General features: G+C 34.7%; 2 protein-coding genes and 1 non-coding gene across 5 annotated transcripts; all 3 read right to left on the bottom strand.

Moving 5' to 3' along the window:
- Nucleotides 1-8,543: 8,543 nt before the first annotated feature.
- On the bottom strand, nt 8,544-11,804 carry LOC110665876 (ER lumen protein-retaining receptor). The gene is made up of 6 exons (XM_021826169.2): nt 11,527-11,804; nt 10,591-10,856; nt 9,556-9,671; nt 9,133-9,206; nt 8,926-8,989; nt 8,544-8,837 (listed from the first exon to the last, which is right to left on the bottom strand). Exons 1-6 carry the CDS (start codon nt 11,615-11,617, stop codon nt 8,801-8,803), a joined length of 648 nt encoding a protein of 215 aa, XP_021681861.2. The 5' UTR covers nt 11,618-11,804; the 3' UTR covers nt 8,544-8,800.
- Nucleotides 11,805-12,483: 679 nt separating this feature from the next.
- On the bottom strand, nt 12,484-20,532 carry LOC110665875 (PLASMODESMATA CALLOSE-BINDING PROTEIN 3). 3 transcript variants are annotated; one of them, XM_058145275.1, is made up of 4 exons: nt 20,078-20,531; nt 19,917-19,950; nt 17,496-17,590; nt 12,484-12,722 (listed from the first exon to the last, which is right to left on the bottom strand). In XM_058145275.1, the coding sequence occupies exons 1-4, from the start codon at nt 20,409-20,411 to the stop codon at nt 12,589-12,591; spliced, it is 597 nt and encodes a 198-aa protein (XP_058001258.1). In that variant the 5' UTR covers nt 20,412-20,531; the 3' UTR covers nt 12,484-12,588. The 3 variants fall into 3 exon arrangements, 2 of the variants coding, with proteins under 2 accessions (XP_058001258.1, XP_058001259.1); XR_009148163.1 differs by lacking the exon at nt 12,484-12,722 and adding an exon at nt 18,197-18,529 and having other exon boundaries at nt 17,499-17,590; nt 20,078-20,532; XM_058145276.1 differs by lacking the exons at nt 12,484-12,722; nt 17,496-17,590 and adding an exon at nt 17,658-18,529 and having other exon boundaries at nt 20,078-20,532.
- A 714-nt stretch (nt 20,533-21,246) lies between these two features.
- Nucleotides 21,247-21,328, bottom strand: TRNAS-GCU (transfer RNA serine (anticodon GCU)). Its single transcript has one exon. It is a non-coding gene; the product is annotated as a tRNA-Ser (tRNA).
- Nucleotides 21,329-21,727: the final 399 nt, after the last annotated feature.

The raw sequence follows: 21,727 nt of genomic DNA, 5'->3' as shown, positions 1-21,727 counted from the left end.
GAACATCACTTAATGGGATCCTACACTAAGCATGTCATTAAGCACACAAGAAATGAATAAAACTCATTAAGACCATAAAATATGGATTACCCAATCAAAATCCACAAAATATCTCAAATATTACAACCCTCACTCCAGAATCTAAATAAACTATTCACTACCCATAATGCTTACAAGATATTCTAAGTTTAAATGGAAATAAAGCTTTAATCTAAGCTAAGAAACAAAAAACTAAACACTAGAAATGTAGGAAAAATGTAAGAAAAGAAAGAAATCTCCAAATCAGATTGGAAATGGTGTGGAAGGTGAATGTGACCCTTCAGCTGCTGCCCTTTCCTTCCTTTTTTTCTTCCTTGCTTTTTGCTTCCCCTCTAAAATGGGAAATGAGACTATTTATAGCATTTTCTGACATGGAGCCCTAAAATGGTGTGTTTGAGGAGGGATTTTCTGAGGGAATCTTCTGCCAGCTCATTAATGAACTCTTTATGGGACTGCATAAGTGGACTGCATAAGTCATGCAGTCCCTTATGCGCTGGCTCTGGTTCACTTATGCGAAACTGCATGACTTGGTGCATAGGTTATGCACAATTCCGTGAAAGTGCATAAGGGAGGCGTGAATGTGCATAAGCTATGCAGTCTCCTTATGCACATTTCGGCAGGTATTGGAACAGTGATTTTTCTCCTTATGCGGATCTGCATAGCTTATGCGGCAAGTTATGCGCAATTTTGTCAATGCATATTTCCACTTGAAAACTTGTTTTTGACATCTTTGGCTGTGGAAGTCACTCCTCAATGGTAAAATTTCTTTTCAGTCCTTCACAAACACCATTTTTCCTACAAAACAAAGTAAAAATTACAAATTAATCCAAAATTGACAATTATGAAAAACTAACTAAATAACTAATGAAATTAGCTAAAAATAACTAATAATAAAATAAAATGGCTATGAAATTAGACCTAAATGACTATGCAAAATGTATGCATCAGCTGCAGAATTTGGTTCTGCAGATTTGTTGATCCAACTTCATTCAGTAATTTGATCAAGTTAAGTCCATAATTTGGTCTAATTTTTTTCATATGAAATGTTTTACTATGTCTTAGGTTTCCATCGGTTCAAGAATCGCCTAAATCGGAGTTTTCTAGAGAGAGTTATAGCCATTGAAACTTTACTGTTCATATGGCAATCTGCAGTTCTGCAGATTCAGGTCACCAACTTTGCTCAGTAATTTGATTAGGTTAATGGCATAATTATGGTTGGTGTTTTTCATGAAAGTTTTAGATCTATATCTCATCTAACCCCTGGTAAAATTTCAGGTCATTTTAACCTGCCTAGCTCGAGTTATGACCAAATGAATAAATACTGTTCATTTGATCAGTTTATGCAGAGGCAGCCTGCGATTTTCCGACTTTGGCCACTTTGTTCACTAGGTTTTAGTCACTTTTTGGGCAGGCTTCCTAAATGAAAATTGTATCATTTAGTGCCTATTTTCATCCCCAATTGGTCCCATATCCATTGGACTTGTAAAATTTTATTTTTGGTCCCTCAAAGGAGGTTTTGGTCATGCTGCCAGCACATGACCTTATCCAATCCGAATTGGCTTTTAATTCCAACATTTCTAACACACCTCATTTGGTCACAAATGACCATTTTTCACTTCACATTAGGTCAAAGACACCATTTACAAGTTTTTCACATTTTTGGTCTCTAAACCCTAATGTTCAAAACCCTAATTCACATATTTGTTCCATTCATGCAATTTAAAGTGTGGCACTAACACCTACCCACTTAGATTGACTTGCATGCATGATTTATTGAATTGAAACATATCACTTTCCCCCAACCCTCATGGCTGCCAAATTGTTTGTCCTTTCATAACTTATCATTTTCTTTAACTTTTCATGCAATTTAGACTCATCTTAACTTAATTTCAAAGCTTGAAGAAGAAAAGAAAGGGAAACAAGTACTAACCTCACTTGTCAAATTTTCTTGAATTGCCAAGTTTGATTTTCCTTCACTTTTCTTCCCTCCTATTCTTCTTTAATCTTCTTTTCTAGGGTAACTTAGAAGCTTTTTAGGATTTAGGGTTGAAACTTGTGGGGAAGAACTAAGTTTTTCAAGCTTTAAAAGCTTGTTAATGGAGGAACCTTAGGAGAGAAAAGTGAGAGAGAGATGAAAACGTTTTTTTTTGAAGAAGAAATGATTTTCTTTTTTTTAATGAATTTTTAAGTCTTATGGAAGACCAAAAATGTAAATAAATAAATAAATAAATTATATTCTTTATGGCATCATGCATGAGGTCATGCATGATGTCATCACCTTTTAACTTTTCCTTTTTTCATTTTCTTTTTTTTTTTCTATTAGTTCTTTAATTTAATTTTCAATTACGAAATTTTCTTTTCTCTGATTTTATTTGACAGTTAGGTCAGGAGTCAGCTCTCGGGGTCAATTGACCAAATTGCCCCTTGCCGGTTCATCCCGGTTTGCAATTAATTCCATATTTCTTCTGGCTCCCTGACCTAATTTTTTGACTGGCTTAACATATCTTTTTCGTGATTTTCTCTTTTCCACTGTGTTTATAAGGGTCCTAAGGACCGCAGCGTCACTTTTTACGGTTCGAAATTTGAGTTTAAAATGACTTCGTAGTCGTTCCCAATAAGGTCACCCATCGCTGTGACTCTCGGCTCGTTTAACTTCTTATGTTCTATTTTTCTTGTTTATACTTAACTAATTAGACATTACTAATTATTTGTGTTTATAGCTTCTCTAGTTGTCTTGAGTGTGGTTCTAATCCCCTTAATTGTCCGGATCGACACCGGTCACCGGAATAGTGAAATATACCAGGCTATGCAATTAGGGGTGTTACATTCTTGATGATGTAGCATTTCTTCATGGTGATGGAGACAAAGAATAGGTTGATATTGTTGGTGATGGAGAAGCGGAAAAGGTTTATATTGTTGGTGATGGAGAAGCGAAAAAGGTTGATATTATTGATGGAGAGCAGATTGTCCTAGATCTATTAGATTCAATTCAAAATGAAAACATGGTTGTCGAGGATCAAGATGACATACCTGTTGAAGTTCAGAAAGTAACAATTCATCCACAGCTGGGATTAGAAGAAAAATACAAAGATCAGTTTAGTGCTGAGATGGAGCAAGATTTTATTGTTGATATGTCTAGTATAGGTGAGATATATGAGGATGGTGATGATGGGCAACTAGAGTCTGCAATGGGGAAAATAGGAGCTGAATCTGATGTAATTGCACAATTCATTAACAAAACTGAACTTTTTGATGCAGAACTTCTTGGGAATGTTTTTGAAAAAAAGAAACATAAAGGTGTTTCAAAAAGTGTGGCTGTTGGAAGCAAGTGGCAGTATTTGGGGAGCAAAGATGGTGAATTCAGCTTTTTACTCTTATCAGTCTCATGGAAGATTAATGGGAAATATCAAGAAGGGAAAGGAAGAAAATTAAGCCACCAAATGGTATTGTGATCTTAAAAGAACAAACATGGAAAATTGGGAGAAGAGAAAGGAAGAAAATTAACTCTTTGTCACTTAAGTGTTCATACTTTTAATTGATGAGAAGGATGTACCTAAAACTTTCAGCCATTTTTTTTTTTGGGCCATTCAATTCATATTTCCAACTGCAAATGTGGAAGTACCTGCACTTTTCAGCTCATAATTCCTAAATTTTCACATTCTTGGGGACAAGAATGTGCTCATGGGGGGACGTATTGTTACGTATAGCAGAGTTAGATATGGGAAAGGAAATAATAGGAATAGAGCTATAGTTATGTGAGGAAGAGAGTAGAGTAGTTATTGTAGAGGGAGTGTTTGCTATATAAGTAAGAGAAATGTACTAGACGAGATTCATTCCAAGAATCAATAAACAAGAATACTTTTCTCTCATCTCTGAATATTCTCTTCTCTTCTCATCCAATCTATTTCTTTTCTCATCCAATCTATCTCTTTTCTCATCTATTTCTCTCTCTTTCTTTCCCTATTCCTTTGTTTCAATAAGTATGCAGGCTGTTATGTGACACCATCATATATATATATGTAACGCCCTGTAATGCCCTCACTTTAGGTAGTCCGTATATTTCACTGTTTCGATGACTAACGTTTGTTCGGACAGCCAGGATGTCTGGAACTACACTCAAACTAGAGTGAGGAAACATAAATTGACTGAATAAAAACTAAGTAAAATTAAAGAAAAGTAAAAGAAGCGAAGTACAACTCGGTTAAACGAGTCGGGGTCACGGCGATGGGTGAGCGTACTGGGAAACGACTGTGAAGACAATTGCTAACCCCAGACCCCTGAGGAACCCTAGAAGATAATTTTTGGGACTTAATTGAAGGTTTACTGAGATATAAATGACATTAAAAATATCAAAGAAATTTTAATAGAATTTATTAATCGGTACAGACAAAAATAACCCGACAAGCATGACGAAGGGCATTTTGGTAATTTCACCCACAAGGTGAAATTTTGACCTAAATGTCAATTAAAATGAGAGAGATTAAAATATATAAAATAAATTAAATCATGAATTATGTAATGAAAAAAGGGAAAAGAAAAGAAATTTAAGTATAAAAGAATTATGAGGTAAGCATGATGTCATAATGACATCAAAAATAAATGATGACCAATGGGAAATTAACAAACAAGTACAAGAGATAAGAAAGAAGGCAAAAAGGAGACAAAATTGACCAAGTGATCATCTTCTTCTTCTTCATTTCTTCCCATGGCTGAATGCACTCCCTAAGCTTTTCCTCCATTTTCATTCCTTCCAAGCTTAATAACTCCCCCTTTCTCACCTCAAAACCCTAAACTCCCTTCACTAAAAATCATCCCCACACCATAAGGAAGACTTTGGTTGCTAAGAAGTGAAGAAATTTCAAAGTTTCACAAGTCTAAGAAGTGACCACTAAAGGTTAGTGCACTATAACCTCTCTTTCCACTTTTGGGTGTAGTAAGCATGTCAAATTAAGTTAGAATTTCATTAAATTGAAAGAAATTGCTAAGGAAATGAACACTCCTATTTTCGGCAGCCATAAAATTCCTTAGGGTTTGATGTTTTAATTGATGAAAATTGGTTCAACAATGACGTTTGATAAGTTGATATGCTTTAGAAGTTGAATGAATGGAGTTTGCACAAATTGGATAAATGAAATTAGGGTTTGTGATCATGAATTGGGGATTTTATGTAATTACTAAAATTTGACTTTGTTGAGATGAATTGATGATATTTAGAAGTTCCATGAATTCCAATTTGTAGTTTGGGAGATTGGAGGAAATGAATTGGGAGTGTATTTTCTATGCAGGTTGTGGGACTCATTGAGTCCAGTGTGGTTTTTGACCTATAACTAAATTTGTGTTACTCCAATTGGTATGAGGCCAATTGGAGATGAAACTAGGGCCAAAATACTCTATTTTTCATGAAGAAATTATGTCCAAATTCTGTCTATAAATTGACCTAATTACTGTTTGAATTCGGCTTACCAAATCTTGAACCCAGAAAAATGACCAAATGAACAGTCATTTGGCCATAACTCGCTCTAGAAAGGTCCAAACGACCTAATTTTTATACCAGTGGAAAGTTTAGACATAGGAATATAACTTTCATGAAGAACATAGAGCCCAGAAATGCCTCTAACCAAACCAAATTACTGACCCAATTTAGGTCACAAAACTGTCCAGAACCATACTGCCCAGAATTTGCTGGACATAGGCTTACCCGACCAGTTTTGGAAAAAAGGCTATAACTTGGTCTACAAAAATCAAAATGTAATGAAACTAGTGGCAAAATTTCCTTAAGACATAAATCTACAATATTGGTATTTTGACCAAAACCCAGAAACCAAGGGAACTAGGTCAATTAGCTAGGTCAAATTAGTATGCAAATTCTGGAAATTGCCTAAGTAACCACTTGACCCCATAACAGTCTTTAAGTCATTTCTCCCACTAGGAAATCCCAAATGAGATGAGCTAAATTGTTTTGGAAACCTAAGAAATAAGGCTCCAACTTTGATTTAGAAACTTGCCTCAGATTATGAGTGTAAGAACCTTAAAAGTTGAGTCAAATCTACTGACCTGAACTGGAATCCAGTTGGTACAGGGTACATGAGTCCAGGTAAGTTATTTGGCTATAATTAATTCTACAAAACTTAAAAAATTGTGATTTAAAATTCTAAGTGACCATAAGACATAGGGAAACAAATTCTATGAAGAATACTAGGCCTAAAAGTTGCTGCAACATGTTCAATTAAATTGGTAAATTGTAACTCCAAAACCTGCCTAGCTAAGGAACCAAATTTAGGAAATGAACCAGTTGTAGTTATTTGACCATAACTTGAGTTCTAAAAATCTAAATGACCTGATTCAAAAAGGAAAACAAAGATAAGACATAGAGGAATAACTTTCATGAAGGAAGTGTGGCCAAACAGTGGCCACATCTTGACCAATTTGTTAGGTAAACTTAAAACATTAAATCTGGACCTTGAGAAAGGTTCATAAAATGATTTGTTATATGATGTGAAGTTAATCAAAATGAATTGTTAAATATAAAAGTGACATGAATATGCATGTGGGACTTATGTTTCCCATCATAAGTAACATGAAAATGTTATTAAATACAACTAGCACATAATATGAAACTATAAATACTTAATAATATTAATTTGCTTAAAGTATACATAGACTTATATATATAGCATGGATCGATTGGTATACCAATTAGAGACTACAGATTGTAGTACTGCCCACAGGAATGGTTATTGATAGACAATATATGTCTAATATGGTTGTTCTTTAGGCTTTATGCCTGCCTGTTGGCCATTCTGCCAATTATGATTTCTGACTTTATGCCTGCCCGCTGGCTTTGTGCCTGACAAGACAGATGTATACATATTAGACATACGGATGTTTAACTAGTATATTCCTGTGTATCTAGTCTTTATAGTTTGTTATAGGTTACTTAAGCATAGATATGAGCAATAAGTCTTAAATTTAAATAATTACATGAAGAGATCATATATATGAACAATAAGATTGAAAATGACATAAATGAACAAAGAAGATCTTAATAACTTACTTGCTCCTAAGATTTCATAAAATATGTAAATGAGTTAGAAATATATGAAATTATACTTAGAATAATTATCGTAATTATTTAGTTATTTTTCATTTATTTTATGCACCACTAAGCGTTACACTTAGCGCGTTGGTTTTCCCATCGCGTAGGTATTGGAGAGCAGCAGCATTAGCATCAGCAACAGTAGTGCCTAGACAGGATTTGGCCAGATCTACTACAGTGTAGGTTGTCACCTCAGTAGTCCATTTTGGTAGGGCTCATGTATATTTATATTTTACATTTTGGTTATTGTATATAAGTAAACGATGTAAATCATTTTGAGTTGTAAATAAATTGTAAATTGTTGTATATGAATTTTATATGAACGAATGAATGAAACTTATATTTTCTTGAAATTGTATGAGCAGAAATATTATGAGATGACATATAAAAACATGAGATAGATATGAAATTGTTTTAACAGGTAAATAGTTTACACCAGCCAAACACTAATAAAATAGAGGAGACTCTATTTGAGTCTCCACAAAAATAAGACGTGATAAAAAAAAAATTTCTATACGTAAAATAATATAATTAAATTAATATTATACACGACAAGACATAATAAGTTACTCCGGCACTGAATGTAGCACGCCTTACTAGACTACATTGTAGATAAATGAGGGTGTTACAAAATATATATATATATATATATATATCAGAAACTATGAAAGGCCAGGATTCTTTCCTCTCTAGAAATCCTTATGTGCTATGATTATTCACTTTCTATACGAGGGATTTGGTTTTGTTTAATTTTCAAGTATTGTCTAGTCTCTAATGTACTAACAGGCTAACGATTGATGAATCAATTGCTCTCATTTACTCATTATTTGGGGAAAGAAAGGATAGAGAACTAAGAATCACAATCCTCTCTGTATGAATATGATAATTTTAACCTTTTTTTTCTTTTCAATTTCCTGTCCATAGCTGCAAACGAAGTATCATATAAGGGATTGAACAGAAATTTGACACAGCAAGTGTGCCTCCAGACCATCTCCAATTCAGTCTTAACCTAAGCTATGTAATATATATATATATATATATTTTTTTTTGTTAATTATTATCAGGTCTGAACAGTATGAAAATTATAGAATATCAAGCTTTTCAGGCAGCCATTGCTTCAGAGAAAGACCACACTAATAAGTTCAAACAAACATAGTAAATAATGATCCTAGTCCGTCAATTTTCTTGTAGACACAATTAACTTTGCTTCAATTAGAATGTTAGGTGTTTATTCAGTTACGATAAGCAATAAACCACACAGCTATGCTTCTATGTTGTGTTCAGAGCTCCAGCTTTTGTGTTTGTGGCGCATTTAGATGTCCAAGGAAATAAATACAGTTGCTGAAGTCCGGAAATTTTTTTTTTTTTTTTAAGCAACTGAAGTCCAGAAGTTAGAACACAAAATATCTTCAATAAAATGTCGCTATCAATTATACTCGTCAAAATAATTTTCATACCAACGAATATGCAATACAATTGCTGTCAGAAACAATGTAATTGAATACTTGCATGATGAGATTTGCTTCGTGTATCTTATGTTCAGGGTGAAGCCCTCATTCAATAAGAATGAAAAAGTTGCATGGCTTAACAAGCCCAACTGAAGCAAACCCATATATCAAGCACTTAATATCAAATGAATATGTGTTCCCCTGGCCTGCAGATGACTCAAGCTGGTAACTGTAGCTTTACATTGTTCTTCCAGCTGCAAACCAACCCATAAATAATATCATCATTTTGTGCAATCATCAATATAAGCCTTGATGGTTTTGTATAAAGGTTCAAGCACTTACCTTTGGAAATAATAATAGAAAAAATCAGCATATAGTAATGTCTGAACAATTCCTGATGTCCAAGCTGCAAGAGAAGAAAAAATTATGAAAATGACAATCAGTTAAATAAATAATATTACGCATTAAAGCATATTCCTTAAAGTGCATGCACATGCACCATTGGAGGGAGAGGAGGAGTGAGGGAGGCAAGGGGTACGCAAGACATACTTATCCATTGGACATAGTGTTCCTCAGTAAAGTAGCGATAGATCCAGTTTAATATATAGAGTGCTCTGTATGCCCTGCATTCGAACTCAGAAGTGGATAGGTTAAGAACATTAATCTCTTTAAACATTTAAAGAATTCCAGATTTTTTTTTCATCCCTCTCATGACAACTCAACATAATCTTTAAAAGTTTTTCTAATGGTAATTCCCATTTCCTTGGGGAAATTCAGTTTTGTTGGATGAGAAGAAAAAAAAAAAAAAAAAATATATATATATATATATATATATATATATATATATATATATATATATGTTCTTTCAAGTAATATGAAGAGATGACAGGTATGGGCAAGCACTAAAGAGAAATATAAACTCTTCAACATAAAATTAAATACATAAAGATGCATAATACAATAGCTAAATACCCGAGGAGAAAGACATATTGTCCTGTTAAGTTGTCAATGTTTCTTGTTCTTTGCAGCAAAACAAGCTGAGGAAGTATTGCGACAGCTTCCAAATACAAGGAAAATGTCCACATTACCTGCTCAAGCATAATTTTGGAAATAAAAATGAGACAATATGACCAAAAAGAAAAATATAGCCTTATTAATTTCTCATTAGAGCACATCAAAGATACAAATAAATTGCCCCAACTGTCCCTCAACTTAGGTTATTTCATTTTAGTCACTTAACTTCAATTTGTTAATATAAAATCCTTCAACTTGAGTTTTATTTTAGAAAAAGTCTCTTTAACATGCAATAGCAGATTTCCAAGTTCTTTTTTAACACTAAATTAATATTTAATCAAAATAAATTTATACATTATTATTTATTGTGTATTTTTTTTTAATATAAAAACTAAAATATTGATAAAATATCATATAATAATTAAATACTATTTTAAAATTTAAAATTTTATATTATTATTTTTCCATTTTTTACAAATTAAATTTTAATTAATAATAAATAACATATATAATTAATAATTTAATTAATAAATTTAGCTAAAATAAAATAATTCTATTGACAATAATTATTAGTTAATTTAATCACAAAGGTACGAGAAAAAATTAGGAAAAGAAGGCAAAAGGGTGATTTTATTCTTTTTAACCTGGAAATATGCTATTGCAGGTCAAGGGACTTTCTAAAACAAAACTACAGTTAAGAGATTTTATTTTAACATGTTAAAGTTGAGTGATTGACACAAAATAACCACATAAATTAAGACACTCTTGATGTAATTTGTCCTCAAAGATACACATAAACCCTTTTCAATTAGCACATAGTAATTATTATATTATAAATGCATATTAAATATGTATGTCTATTAGTCTACATTTTCATACAGATATCTGATACATACTTAAGAACCAGATAACCTATAACCTAGTTGAAAAATACAACAAGTACAAAAGATTGCACAAGAATGCAACACAAACAGGATGAAAGGACATTCTTACCTCTTTGAAGGTAATCTTTTCATGAATTAATAAGGCCAAAATCAGACAGGGCAACACAAGAAAAAAATGGCGAAATGTGTCTTGATCCTTATCATAAGATTTTCGAATCAGCTTGTGTTGCCGCATAGACCAAACAATAGAGAAAGAGCTTCCGAGGAAAATTAACTTCATCACAGTATTATAAAATGATATGTAACTGGTAAATATATCCAAGTAGCGAGTTACAAATACAAGGGCATACAGCTCCTGAGTCTTCAAAGAAACCCCTGTAAATGACCGGGAAGTGAAAAATATAAGACTGCAACAACTGAATAGAACAAAACAGCTTGTCACAGTCATGAGCAAATGCACGAGAATAAAAGGGGAAAGGGGGGGTGGTTGTACGGTCGAAGACTCTATAACTGAAAAAAACCAATTCCAATCAAATATAAAAAGGGTTTATGAGACAATTGTTAGTCGATACATGAACAATATTTAGGTACGAGCGCACCCTCCATTATTCTAGTTGTAAAATTGGTGTCTTCATATAATGTTTATCTATTGTATCCATTATATCTAGCATAGCAATATATGAAAGAAACTCTAAATTGATCCAGCTGAAAAGAAAGTATATTCACAATTAAGGCAAACAGTATCTTCAACAAAATGCAAGAAATTCATAAACACATGACAAGGTTGGCATAAAACTGGGAAAGATTTATGATTTCTTCAGATGTGAAATCAAAGCAAAGAAACCCAAACCTTATGAGCAGTAAACATTTCACCATTAGTAGTTATATTGCAGGAAACAAACAAAACCACAAATGAATTAAACACAAACCCGTCAAATCAATTTATCTATTTCAATGAAAACAAATTTTTCAAAGAGTCTAAAAAACACACACAATAATTGGGAACCAAAAATCAAAGAAAAAAGAACACAATGTAGATAGATACCAGCACAGGATTTGATGGTGTGGATCTTGAGGAGCAAAACAAGAACACTGGCCAAATGGGTCATGTCCCCAGCTAATCTGAATAAATTCATCTTCGATATATTTATAATTAATTGTGATGTATGTATAGGTCTCTGGCGTTTGGATCAACCGGAAAAAGTCTCGCCGGAAAGATCCAGCTCAATTTTCTCAGATCTCCGATTGACCCAAAAAAAAAAAAAAAAAATCCTTCCGAGCGGTTTTTTCCTTTCCCCTTCCTTCCTCTTCACAGTATTTTCTTTATTTTTTTTTTAAATGATGACAATTACATATCTCTTAATGGGCTACGTTATGGCCCAAGACTTTTGAATTAAAGCCCATTGGGCTAAGTTAGATCAGCAGCAATATGTTGAGAAAATTTTAATTTATTATCTCAAAAATATATATTTTCTTATGATTCAAACTGCCAAAGGAGTTCTCTTATTTGTGAAGTTTTCATTTTAATATGAATTAACACGAAAAGAGCTTATATAAATAAATAAAGGTTTCAATGTTGCGTCCCTGGGAAAGGATGAAGGGTGTGTCAATGGGAAGGATCAAGGTTGTGGACCCTGGAGGTTGACAGATCATTTCACCGAGTGCTGTGATGAGAAATGGAGAATCAAGAGGAACATCTTTCCCAAAAAACAAGAGCTAGAGAGGGATAAAATAACAGACTGGATAGTGGACACCGTAGTAAGGACTTTGGAGAGGCACAAATGAAAAGGCCAAAGGAATAAAATGCAGCATTTTCTATGATTTAATTGATTTTTTTATTAAAATTAAACTGATTAAATTAATTTTTTTTTTAAATTAAAGGTGAACTTAAATTGATTTTTTAAAAAATTTTGTTTCGATCAAACTTCTCATGATGTGATAAATTTGTATGGAGTCGACTACACGAGGAAATGAAGATCAAATACTACACCAGGAAGCTAGATGACAGCAACAAAGAGGACTTTAACTTCTACCAAAATTGTACAAGCATCTTTCTTCAGAGGAAGGCAATGTAGCTCTTGCTTAGGAGACTGACGACTGACTTGAATCAAAAAGTAAATGAGAAGACAAGTAAAAGGGAAACATGTGTCAAGATTGTTGCTGCCATAAACCCAATTGAAGCTTTAGAATTGTCACTAGGTAGAGCTGGTGTCATTCCACTTCCAGGATTCAGTCCAGCTGGTACAAACTGTTTTTTACTTCTTGAACCTATTCTGATATGAGCTTAAGGGAAAAAAAAAAAAAAGTAAAGTAGGTTTAATGGAGGAAACCAAGGCCTCAACGTCAAAAGAACGTTTAAGTTATTTCTCCCTGCCTTGGACTTGATTATTCATTCACTTAAATAGCAGTATAGCTAACAGAATAGCTATTTACATGGAAGTAAACTCTGCTAGTCAACAGCAGCAAAAAGGGCAACTAATTAACAAATAAAACAAAAAATCAATTACTTAGACTTATTCAAAGAGTAGAAAGGGTCACGTGACATTCCCCTCCCCTTAAACAACTCTCTTGTCCACAAGAGAAGCATCTGGAAATTTCTGTTTAATCTTACTTAATTCCTCCCAAGTTGCCTCAGCTGGAGATAAATTGTGCCACTGAATCAAGACTTCTCGCTTCCTCCTTTTGGTTCTGCTGTCTAAAATAGCTTCTGGTTGCGGAATTAATTCACCACCATCATCCAAGAATGGCAACTGCTGCTGTATTGTGCTTTTAGTTCCAACATGCTTCTTGAGAAGAGATACATGAAACACAGGGTGTACCTTGGTTCCGGCCGGCAGTTCCAATTTATAGGCAACAGCACCAATTCTCTGTAATACCTTGAAGGGCCCATAATACTTGGCCGCTAATTTGTAACTCTTTCTCAAAGCAAGAGTCCTCTGCTTGTAAGGATGCAGTCTGAGGAACACTAAATCACCCACAGCAAATTCTCTCTCTTGGTGCTTTAAGTCATAGACTTGCTTCATTCGATTTTGGGCCCGCTGTATTTTTTCCTTGAGTTCTTGAATCACAGCATCACGGTCAACCAGCTCTTGTTATTGCGATCACAACCTTAGCTGTTCCTGTAACATATGAAAGCAATACAGGTGGAGGTCTCCCATAAACTACCTCAAATGGAGTTTTTCTGGTGACAGAATGAACACTTGTATTATAACAATATTCCGCCCACGACAGCCACTTAGTCCATAATTTGGGTTTGGAACTTGTAAAACATCTGAGATACATCTCCAATGTTCGGTTTACCACCTCTGTCTGCCCATCGGTTTGGGGGTGATAAGCAGAACTGAAATTGAACCGAGTACCATTGAGCTCAAACAATTCCCTCCAAAATGAACTAGTAAAAGCTGGATCACGATCGCACACAATGGACAGTGGCATTCCATGGAACTTAAATATGTGATCAAAAAATACTTGAGCAATAGTCACAGCAGTATAAGGATGGGAAATGGGAACAAAATGGGCATATTTTGAAAGTCTATCCACGACCACAAATATGGTAGTCTTGCCACTGGAATTCGGTAGGCCATCAATAAAATCCATAGAAATTTCTTCCCAAATTCTGTTAGGAATTGGAAGTGGTTATGTAAGAGTGTTTTCAACTTTGTGTCGCTGACAGACATCGCATTCCCTTATAAAGGTTCGCACTTTACTCTTAAGATTTGGTGAGTAAAAAGTGGACCTTATCCTCTGGAGGGTCTTGAAAAAACCTTCATGAGCGCTGTTGTGGAATTGCTCAATAATATCAGGAATCAGAGCTGAATTTTTAGACAAATAAATCCTTCCTTTGAAAAATAAGATGCCATCTACATATTCCCAGGGTCCCAGTGCCTCTCCTTTTTGGACTTGCTGCACCTTTGCTTTCAATTCTGGAAGAGAATTAGTTTCTTCCTTAATTGAATCTGTCCAGTGTGGAATTGGACAAGAGATTGCAAAAACTTGCCCGCCATTAGTCTCATATTCCTCCCTTCTAGACAAAGCATCGGCAACAATGTTGTCTTTGCCTCCCTTGTATTGTATAATGAAATCAAACCCCATTAATTTCATCAACCAATTGCAGCGATGGTGATTTTGATTCCACAAGTGCTTCAAACTCGATGATCAACAATAAATTTCGACCAGGAGGTATGATCGCCATTTCTAAAACCCAACATTTCCTTCTCATAAGTAGATAGAAGGAGGTGCTTACCATGTAAAGCTTGATCAAGAAAGCAATTGGGCGTTCTGCATAACTATGCTCGACCCAAGCATCGCATTCAATTATAAATGGCTTACTAAACTTGGTAGAGCCAAACCGAGCACCATCATCACCACCTTTAATTTATTGAATGCATCTTCTGCAGCGGTGACCACCGAAACCCATCTTTCTTCAACATGTTGGTTAAAGGACCAGCAATTTTCCCAAAATGTTGAATAAATTTCCTGTAATAACCACACAGCCCCAGAAATCCCCTCAAAGCTTTCAGTGATGAAGGCTTTGGCCAATTCTGAATAGCTTCTATCTTTGCTGGATCTACAGTAACTCCACCATTAGAAATCACATGACCAAGGTACTTAACTTCCCTTTGGCCGAACTGACACTTTTCAATTTTTACAAATAATTGATGAGATTGCAAAATTGAAAATACAATTCTTAAATGTTGAATATGGTCACTCCAAGTTTTACTGTAGATAAGTATGTCATCAAAGAACACAAGGACAAATTTCCTCAAATATTTTTGGAATACCTCATTCATCAAAGACTGAAACGTTGATGGAGCGTTGGTGAGGCCGAAGGGCATTACTAGAAACTCGTAATGTCCTTGATGAGTTCTTTTCCAATGTCTGGAGGGCTAACTCGAACTTGATAATAACCTGATCTGAGGTCCAATTTGGTGAAGAATTGAGCACCCTCAAGTTCATCCAGCAGCTCTTCAACAATAGGAATGGGAAATTTATCTTTGACTGTATTTTTGTTTAATTCCCGATAATCGACGCACATTCGCCAAGATCCATCTGCCTTCTTCACCAATAAAACAGGGGCAGAATATGGACTTTGGCTTGGCCGAATTATCCCAGCAGTAAGTAACTCCTTCACAATCTTTTCAATCTCGGATTTTTGATAATGGGGGTAACGGTAAGGTCTTACCAAATCGGTTCTGGGTCTTCGGAATTTTATGGTCATGGCCGTTGTGGTGGCGCCCTTTGGTTTGGCCAAAACTCCTCTAAATTCTTCCAACAGACCTTGTATTTCGGGATGCAATTCGGGAACCTGTGAACAAGATTGTGTACTCCCCGTAATTTGCAATAGGAATCCCCGTTTCAGAAGCTTCACAAGCTGCTCCATGTGTTCAATGACACAACTGGTTTTCTGAATTTGAGAGCCCTAAAAATTACATGCTTCCCATTCGGAAAAATGCCATTAGAAGTTTGAAAAATCCCAAATTATTGGACCGAGTGTTCGCAACCACGAGTCCCTAAAACCGGATCATAGCCCTTCATCGTAAAATGTACAAATCAACAATTACTGTGCTTCCTTGAATGAGTATTTGTGTTTGTGTACATTTACCTGGGCTTATTAATTCCTCCCCGGATGCTACTTGTACCTTCAATTTCTTTGCATTAGTCGGCTCAATCTCGGCTCTTTTATAAACTTTCACTCACAAAATTATGAGTCTTTGCCGAATCAACAAGAATGATTCCTTCAATTTCTCAAAAGTCTCATTGTTTCGGTCCTTCAAAACCAGCAATCGCGTGTAAGGAGATGGTGGTATCTCTTCAGAGGATCGTGCTCCTCTATTTCCATGTCAAGATCATCATCGCTATCTTCAAGAAACTTGAATAGAAAAAGCTTTTACACCTATGTCCAGGCCCAAATTTCTCATTGCATTTGAAACACGGACCCAATCTCTTCCGTTCGTTGAGCTCATCCCAAGTCGTCTCTTGATGTTACCGAGGAGAATTAGTTGGGCTTTGACGTGGTGCCCGATGCGTTGTTCGAGTGGCGGAGAATCCCTTCCTCTGAATTTCTTGCTTCAAACAGCAAGCGCAATGGCTTCGATAAAGATTTCGCCGATTGGCTTGAACGTCGTCCAATCGCAGGGCCAACCCATCGACGAAACAACTCACCGCCTAGCCTGTGATAGATCTCCACCTTGGCTAGCGCTTTTTCAAATCGAACGTCGATTACGATTGCAATTTCGCTAACTCACCAAAAATCATTAGTTGATTTGCGCCGCATCGTGAGTAAAATCCTCTTTAAATTCGTCCCAAGTAATAGAAGGATTTTCCTTCGCACTTGATACCACAATTGGGCGTCTCAATCATGTGGAAGGAAGCTATTTCCACTCTATCCTCATCGGGGTTCGATGAAATTGGAAGAAGCTGCTCGACAAACCCAACTCGTGGCATCTTCTTTTTCATCAAAGCGTGGAAGTCCAATTTAACCATCTTTGGCGTATAAGAGGAGGTAGCCGAATCGTAGGTCGTATCGGATTCTCGAGTTGTATCCGAATCGATGCCCTTCCTTGAGAAGATTGGGAAGTTAACCGATCCATTCGCACATTCTTGGGAAAAAGCTCTTCTAGACGCTTATTCCCTCCACCGTAAAGTGACGGATTTGCTCTAATTATTCCCCTCTCTGGTCCATTCCCGAGCTCTGATACCACTTTGGTACAAACTGTTTTTTACTTCTTGAACCTATTCTGATATGAGCTTAAGGGAAAAAAAAAAAAAGTAAAGTAGGTTTAATGGAGGAAACCAAGGCCTCAACGTCAAAAGAACGTTTAAGTTATTTCTCCCTGCCTTGGACTTGATTATTCATTCACTTAAATAGCAGTATAGCTAACAGAATAGCTATTTACATGGAAGTAAACTCTGCTAGTCAACAGCAGCAAAAAGGGCAACTAATTAACAAATAAAACAAAAAATCAATTACTTAGACTTATTCAAAGAGTAGAAAGGGTCACGTGACACCAGCAGTACCATCACTGTATGTTGGTGTATTGGTCGTAGGTGTTGTTGGCATATTCGGGTTGTTTGTTGGTGTTGCGCTTGTAGTTGCCCCTCCGGCGGTGCTGGAAATTTGCGTGATTCAATTATCATAAGTAACTTTCTTTCTTTTAAGTATATAAATACTACAGAAAATCCAAAACATTATGTTAGTAAAGAGTGTTTAATTAGCCTAACCCAAACAAACCAAAACCAGTTGGACAGTGTGACTATCTTATGTCTGTCAGAAGAATCCTAAACACAAGAAAATTGTCCAATATTATATTGTCATACATGCAATAAAAGCACAATCTATTAGAATTTAGTACCTGTTAATGCAAGACCAATAAATATGTCAGGCTGGAAGAATCAATTTGGCAGAAAAAAAACAAAAAAACATTAGGTTTAAGGACAAACTACTAATTTTAGGACCCATGTGAAAAAGACAATGGTCCCAAAAGTAGATTCTTTGGAGGGCAATCTCATAGCACGATCGAATATTTTCAATGATCAACCTACTTTTCCTTGAATAAGTTCTCATAGCAATGGCATAGTATTTACTTTGCTCTTTAATTCATGAAGTCAAAAACAGCTCTTGATAACCAAGGGTGTTGCTAAGTGATGAAAAGCAGTAGTAGTTTCTGTCAATCTGATATAAAGACAACTGCAGTGCCAAGGTCTGAATCCCTTACCTAATTATCCAAAAAAATTAAAGATGCATCCCATGCCTGAAAAGAATATGGTGTGAAACTTCCTACTGTGGTTGAATTGAATTTACAAACTCCTTTGTGGAATGTGGATTCCTCTTTTGCTAAAATGCGAAATAAGTTTGAAGAGCATCCCAAAAAAAAAAAAAGACTATAAGCATCTTTGCCAAGCCTTCCCATCCCTAGTCAAGTAGCACAGGCCAAAGTTGCATTTCAAGGTGTCTTTTAGGACCATCTACTGGAACTTCTGGACTCCTAAGGCCAGGTCCGTACACTTACAAGCACCCTTACAGCTTACATTTTGCCTTCAAACTTCTCCTTTATGATTTCCAATTTTAGCCCATGCAAAAAGTAAAATAACAAGAATTATGTATTAGCACACATGAACCATGAACCAAATCTAAGAAAAAATGACTCCCTACCATAGATGATGGTCACTATCATCTTTCTTGATCGTTTTATGGAGCCATTATCTGAAAAGCAGTGCACATGTTTCTAGTTTCTACCTAGTTTCATCTTGAGATTCCCATTACGAAGTGCATATTGTTTGAGTCTTTTTTATATTTTTGAAGTTTTAGGACAAGATTAGCATATTACTCATTGGTAATTACATTATTGTCTCATATTGCCCTTTTTGCCTGGAAATTAAAAAAAAATGGTGTATATATATATATATATATATATATATATATATTATAAGGGATTGCAATTCTGTTTCACATTCTATGGGTCCGAGACAATGCATAAAAATACTAAATTTTTAGTCCCCTAGAGCTTTGGTGCTCTAGTCATGAGCCACAATTAGCTCAAATACTAGTAAGAAAATATGTAGTCATTCTTATCTAAACTTTTATGTGAACTAATACATGGAGGATGAAACATGTCTCTTGATATGCTTTGAGTCTATAGAAGACCAGGCATAAATTTTCCTATGGCAGGGTACTAAGAAAAAATAAGATTATTAATTAAATAATAAAGAACAAGCCACAAATAGCACCTTCTATATATTTTCAGATCAGGTGTTTATTTTTAAGCACAATGATTTACTATGCGCACAAATGACAAATGACAGTGGCCCTCAAGAATCCCTTCCCAGCCCTCTTCCCAACACAATCAATATGCTTAGACAAAGCTGCAACATCATACTGAGATGAGGACAGATATTTGCATCAATACAGCAGCTGCATGAAGCCTGAACTCTGCAGGCCACAAAGGCAGAAGTAACTATACCCCTATTGACTGATGACTACTCTCATCTATAGGATTCTGTTTGTCGGATATTATCCAATGGTCTAAAACTGAGGAGGGGTCTTGGAAATAGTACAAACACAGCGAGGGAACCAAGGTAATCAAAAGGGAAAACACATTGTGATATGGCAAAACAAATTGAACCTATTGCCCACTAAATATGAACCGTTGGATGCTCAGATGGAGAAAACCTCCTGACATGCTAAAATGGGTGATACATCCGCATAATAACTTGCTTACGGGAGAGAAGGTGAAAATAGGAAAGCTAATTGCCCATATTAAGAATAAATCAAAAAAAAAAAAAAACACCTATTTAATTACTTAAAGATGAAGATATTACTTAATTCTAAACAAACTTTCAAAATACCAATCTTAAGAGGCTAAAACGCTCCCCAGTTTTCAAGAAAGGGCAATAGAGAAGCAGAGAAAGATTGCCAATCAGAATTCAAGAACATACCTTAGAGAAGATGGATACACACAAGATCCATAACCTACACCACAGAAACAAATAAAGAACAAGATAAGCAAAATAACCATCAACAAAAATAGATGCATTTATTGATATTTACTTTCTAATAAGTTAAAGGGGCAAAAATAAATAAAAACACGGAGACTAACTGGGGTCAGTTTTGGCAACAGTGGCAGTGCCAGAGAAATCACAAGAACCAGGGGCCATGGCCTTGCGTTGGAAGTAGCTGTTGAAGGCAAAAGAAGCATGAGCTTGGATAGTATTGGGGAGGAAGCACAGCCCATTAGACTGAATGGGGCTACAGTCAGCACCAGCACCACAAGCATAATCTAAAGCAGTTTGCAATGCCTGGTTGCTTGCATCACTTCTTGCCACGCACCAGTTCCCCTCTACCACTGGTAGAATGGTACTATTCCCAAGGATGTTGATGATGATGATGAGGATAAACAATATGGAAATTAGCTCCTTTGGAAGTGCTGCCATGGAGGAGAGGACTCTGCGTGTGTGTGTTATAAGTGTCCTCAGCCAGTGATGGGTTTAGTTGGTAAAGCAAGAGAAAGCAAGAGAGAGAGAGAGAGAGAGAGAGAGAGAGAGAAGTGGGAAGAGAAGCTTTAGTTCATTCTTTCTTTTACTTAAATTTTATATTTAATTTGTGCGTATTTATTTATATTCATATATACTTAAATTCTTAGAATTAAACTTAAAATCTTCTGGTTATTGGACTATGATCACCACTAATATGATTTGGAAAATGGAGAATGAGAATAATAGAATATTTAATAACATTGTTCCTTTCTAAGTCTAATTTTCTTTTTTATTTAAAGATTTTTTTTTTAAATTTTTATTTAAAGAGTTGCAAAGTTATAAAATAAATTAGGCTAATCAAATGCAAATATGTCTGAGATCCATTCATGGATTTGATATGTTGAAATGCTAGGCAGACAAATATTCTATCTCCACTTTTCCAATGTAATTAAAAAAATTCCATCTCCAAGAAAAAACTTTTTTTTTTAATCTCTTATTAGAAAAATTTTTAATTTTATTTTATTTTGCTATTGAACTTTAATAATTCAATATTCATTTTAAAATGCAAAAATCAAAAGGAATGATGAACTAAAAATAAGTGTGTTGAATTTTATATACCTTAGACCTTATTTTTATTAAATTATTTATACAAATAATGTGATATTTTACGTTGAGTAAAATAATTATTTGTAATAAAAAATTTTGAGAAAAGTAAACAAAAATAGAATGTGAAAAAATAAAGAAAATTTTCAAGGGAAACTGGAAAATTGAATAGGGAAAGAAAAAACTTTAACGTCGCCTGAGAGATTCGAACTCTCGCGGGGAAACCCCATGTACTTAGCAGGCACACGCCTTAACCACTCGGCCAAAGCGACTTGTCTGATTCTGTGGCTTATTTTTTTATTTGTTCTGTAAGTCTCATTGCTTGTGCCAAAGCAAACTCATTCGATGAGAAATCCCTTTTCAGTCTAGCATTATTTTCTGTGTTGCTTGCTTGATAACATGTGATGAATGTTTTTTTTTTTTCTTTTATCAGAAGATATATTTCATTGCTGAAAAAAAAGGTATTATTTTCTCACTTAATAAGTTTTCATTCAATAAAATATTTTTTTATCTAATTTTTAAAAATAATAATTTTAATATTAAATAATTTTTTGTTATTTTTAAAAATTTTTTAATTATTTTTAATATTCAAAAATTAAAAAATATAATATTTTATTAAATAATAACTTATTTTGCCTTAATTAAATAGTGTATATATTTATTTATTTTAA

Source organism: Hevea brasiliensis, chromosome 4, assembly GCF_030052815.1.
Source record: "Hevea brasiliensis isolate MT/VB/25A 57/8 chromosome 4, ASM3005281v1, whole genome shotgun sequence".
Taxonomy (NCBI): Eukaryota; Viridiplantae; Streptophyta; class Magnoliopsida; order Malpighiales; family Euphorbiaceae; genus Hevea; species Hevea brasiliensis.
This window is presented reverse-complemented; position numbering and strand designations above follow the sequence as displayed.